Source organism: Macrobrachium nipponense, chromosome 42 (genome assembly GCF_015104395.2).
Source record: "Macrobrachium nipponense isolate FS-2020 chromosome 42, ASM1510439v2, whole genome shotgun sequence".
NCBI classification, from domain to species: domain Eukaryota; kingdom Metazoa; phylum Arthropoda; class Malacostraca; order Decapoda; family Palaemonidae; genus Macrobrachium; species Macrobrachium nipponense.
The window spans coordinates 51,922,344-51,927,209 of NC_061103.1; the positions used below are offsets into that span (position 1 = coordinate 51,922,344).

Below are 4,866 nucleotides of genomic sequence, written 5' to 3' on the forward strand. Positions count from 1 at the left end.
TGTGTGTATGTGCAGTAATGTTTGCGAGATAAGGTAGACAGACAGGCAAGGGGGGCAGCCATTACGAAAATGATTATGAGCGAATGAAAGGAGCAGACACCACAATAGACGAGTCCTGTGAGGCCTCACAAGAAGAGGAACTGATGAGGTCATTTGTGCTGCTTCCTGGCTGAAGGGAAATGGGTCTCTCTCTCTCTCTCTCTCTCTCTCTCTCTCTGTCTCTGTCTCTGTCTCTGTCTCTGAGGAGTCAGGTTAAAGCTGATGTTACTGCTGCTTCTCTTGTTATCATTATTACTGATGTTGCTCTCATTCTATATCCTCATCTTAACTGCTCTTATTCTTTTCTTCTTCTCCTCAGGTTGTCTCTTCTTGAAGTCTTCTGCAAAATGGCTTCCTCAGCACCTGTTATTTCTTCCGATGATTTACAAAATGTAAGACGGAGCCTATTTGTGAGGAAGTACGGAAAGAAGGTGGTTCACCTCATATACACCTTCCACTTTCTCCACGGACAACACAGGAGCATCCGAGAGATTCTCACCGACAACCAAGTCCCACTACAAGGGAGGAGATGTCCCTTCAACGACCAGGACATCAGAAATCTCACAGAGAAGCTTCCGGAAGATCTGGACATCACATTGATGAACAAAATCTGCCAGGCTCTTTGGCAGAAGGGGGTGAATGACCCTGGGGATGAATTAAAAGGGTTACTAAAAAAGATCAAAGATGAGAGGAACTTTGTTAGCCATGAAGAGACGCAAATGTCAGGACCAGAATTGGAAAGTAAACTCAGAGGCTTTCAAGCAACACTCGAGGAAACTCTTGAGAAAATCAAGGCTCTCTTTCCATCTCATGGTCCTGACACTGACCAGCTTAATGCAGAGATCCGAAATGCTGTTCCGAAGCTCCTTGAAAAGATCCGTGAGAAATATGATCCCTCAAACCCCCAGGATGTACAAAGGTTTAAAGATGAAATAGGAGACTTTGGAAGTGAAGTCTATGAGATGATCCAAGAATCATTTGCAAAAGAACTCCGGTCTCTTAATGAACGCCTCTGTCAGATTTTGCCCTACGACTGGCTTGCTGATCATGGTACTACAGATCCAGTACAGATTATGGTACCTCTACAAGTGACGGATGATCCGGAGTTAAATAGAGGTCCCCGTGGCAATAAAAGTATCATTGTAAATCAAAAAGAAATCTTAAACATTAAAGACCCAATGGGAAAAGACCCTGAAGTTGTGATTATATCTGGCGATGCAGGTTCTGGAAAGACCACAATTCTTTGTTCCTATGCAGAGGGATGGTGCAAGAACACAAATGATGTGCCAGAACTCTCTTCCTTCCCATTTCTGTTCTGCATGCAGTTCAGGAATCATGACCACGACAGCTTTGATGGCTACCTGTATAGTTTGATTCCACAAACTGTTGCTATATATCCCTTTGACCTTGTCAAATCGGTAGTCCTGGATTCAAAGTGCTTAGTCTTGTGTGATGGCTATGATGAGGCCAATAAGAATTCAAGAAAACTCTTCCAAGAATTTTTAAAACTGAATTCAAATAAGATGAAGTTTGTTGTCACGACGCGTCCAGGGAACACAGAGGGACTAACCAATATTGTGAACAAAGCAAAACGTTCCCGAATCAACCTCAGAGTTTCAGGTCTTCAGGAAGAGGATATGAAATCGCTCACAGAAAAGCTCATTGGCCACCTGCTGAAAGATGATGTCACCCAGCAGGAGCAAATGAAAAAGGAGCTGCTTCAGAAAATAAAAGAAATGAACACTGGAACTAGAGCCATCCTGCAAACCCCACTGTATTTCAACCTGTTCGTTCTCCTTTACATTGAGTGTCCAGATCTAAGGGATGAAATGAGCACCAGGACATCAGTCTACTTACAGCTGAGAAGGCACAAGATCAAGAGAATCTCCGACAAGACAGGAATCTCTGAAGAATCGCTGGAGGAATTTGATGTACTGTACAGAGAATGGTGTCTGAAACATTACCTTGAGAGGAAATATGAATATTCCGAGGCAGATGTAAGAAACTTTAAAAGAGAGATTAGTTCTCTAGAGACACTTCAGAACTTTGATGCCATCATGTCGTCCTATTTCTCCATAAAGAAAACAAAGAAGCATCTGGACATTGTCAATGTCTACTGCCACAGACACAGAAGTGAGCAGGAGTTTGCAGCTGCAGGCAGTATCTGCGATGACATCGTCACATCAAATAGAAGGACGCAAGGAGGAAACATTCTCCTGGATGTGCTGCGGTCGAAAGAATTCTGGGATGGAAGTGATCTAGACCAGTTATTTACGGGATTCGCAGAAGTGATTCCCTTCATACCAGGAATACTCAACGGTACTGAGAGAGATGTGTTCTATGATACAATAGATGAGATTCATGAACTCTATGTATCATACAACCTCTACCTCTCTGATGAAAATGAACCATGTGAATTATTCAAAGACATATTTCCATATTCTAATACCCATGATGCTCTTCTGGACCCATGTATTGAAACTAGACTAGACGATAAGGTTTTGGAATCACTTGTGTCACAAATGAAGAGACATAATCATATGAGGGACAAAGTAAGTTTCGAAGAACCCAAGAGTCTTTATGTTCTACCATCCTTGCTGCCTAAACTGATTCCCAAAGAGATTGAATTGAAATTTCAATATTCAAATGTAACAGTTTCACAACTCAATGAAACTCTGAAGTCTGCTGTTAATAATAATGTTAATACAAAGGTTAGTCTTACTATGGATCTAAGTGAGTGCGCACAACTTCCAGGACAGGAGGAAGAGGAGGAGGTTTTGTCTCCAATGGATGAATTAAGTAAGTAGGAACTTCTTCAATCTTTACTCCCTAAATTGTAAAGTAATAAAACCTTCAGCCATAAATAATAAAAAAACTTTTTGTTTTTTATTCACTCTTTGCTTCTTCTTCTTTTTCATCTTCTTCAACTTTGGTAATAATCTCCTCATGAGTTATTTAATACATAGAGAAGAAGAAGAAGTAAAGGTAATGAAAGGAAAGTACCAATGTCATCAAACTGCGTGTTTCTTCAGAGAAGAGATTTTAAAAAGTTATGCAAATACATCGGCATGTGTCAGTTTTTCTCTCTTTCACTATATATATATATATATATATATATATATATATATATATATATATATATATATACTATATATATATATATATATAGTTTGAAAGAGCAACAGTTTTTCTATTTAGTTATATTATTATTTTTTTGTTGTTGCTGTATGATATAAATATGATAATAATATCTCAAAAATTCCTCTAATTTGTTTCATTCAACAGAAGTGCTTCTTTGGGATGGTGAACTACCCAGAAACTTAGAAAGACTGAGGAGGCCCTTTTCTCTCGCGACTCCACCAAAGAAATTACAGACATGTTACAAAATGTTTAGAAACGCTTATCGGGGGGTAGCGTTTCATCGCCGACGTCATAACCAGGACGTTTCCAACAATCAGGGAAGAGGGAGGAGGAGGAAGAGGCTCCACTGATTTAAATTATTACCTACTTTGGTGTGGTAGTATTAGTGGTGGTGGTGGTATCGGTAGCATCAAAAATCAACCATCATGAAAGAAAATGCTCTTATTCCTTTTCCTCCTCCTCCTTCCTCCTCCATCTCCTTCTCCTCTTCCAGTATGAGCAGAATGAATTGTATAAGAAAAAGAAGGAGAAGGAGAAGACGAAGAAGTAGTAATATGAGAGGGAAAGGAAGACTTGAAAAATAATCTCTCTCTCTCTCTCTAATAATAATGATAACAGTATTGAAATTTAACTACTTTTCATGATATATTTACTTTAATCTCCTCCTGATTGTTTATATCCTTTCTATATATATATATATATATATATATATATATATATATATATATATATGTATATATATATATATATATATATAATATATATATATATATATATATGTGTGTGTGTGTGTGTGTGTGTGTGTGTGTGTGTGTGTGTGTGTAGGGCTGTACCTTGTATAACGAGGCGCCCTGTAAGGTTATTAACACCTGCAATAATTTACGCTAAGGTCGGTTGGTATGACTCCCATCCTCATTGGAGTATCTTGAATTTCGATGATAATTCTAAGTTCATTCAGTATCTTCTTTCTGATATGAGGCTCTAGTGCTTGAAACACTGAGTACAAAAATAGATGTATTCTTCTAATTTTACATTGTGAAGATCAGATAAAATTGGATCATGGTCCCTTCCGCAATGAAGCTGGCTAACTGAAGTCTGACTACCAATTTGGTTTTTACAAATAATCCAGAGGTGAGCAGACAATAGCTCGACATACGAACATACACCACAGATGACATAGATTACAAGTCGCGTAGGCCGTTCTGGGTTATAGGATAATGTGGTTTCTCAAGCAGAAAGCTTTGTCTACAGTTTACAAAACAATAGATTTGATGACCACAGATGACGACAAACCAGACACTGACTGATACAACACATCACGGCTTAGCCTACATTATCTTATCTGGTCCGATCACACTCCTGCAAGCAAACTGGTTGACCTCTTGGGTCACTGGTTTTAATTACTGTCATAGTTTTAGTTTTTATATATGGAATAACACATATATTCCACATATATATATATATGTAAACACTTACATATATATATTGTTACGTATCGGGGCCTCGTATAAGCCGAATACTTAAACGGAAAATATTATATGGAAATGCAAAGTAACTGGATTTTAACTTACCTTAAAAAAGGGGGGTTTTGGTATTATTATTTTTAGAGAAAGAGGTCGCCAGGAAACTCAGCTAATTACTTTACATACATTTATTTACAAGAGGCCATTGAATGGCCTGGGAACA

The 4,866-nt window shown here is 38.4% G+C and overlaps 1 protein-coding gene across 1 annotated transcript in view; it reads left to right on the forward strand.

The window, feature by feature from the left end:
- Window positions 1–279: 279 nt before the first annotated feature.
- LOC135213383 (uncharacterized) overlaps window positions 280–4,866 on the forward strand; it is a 23,167-nt gene continuing 18,580 nt past the window's right edge. The window contains exon 1 of the mRNA XM_064247359.1: window positions 280–2,838. Within this exon, the coding sequence (XP_064103429.1) occupies window positions 387–2,838 (2,452 nt within the window). The 5' untranslated portion in view covers window positions 280–386. The remainder of the gene's footprint in view (window positions 2,839–4,866) is intronic.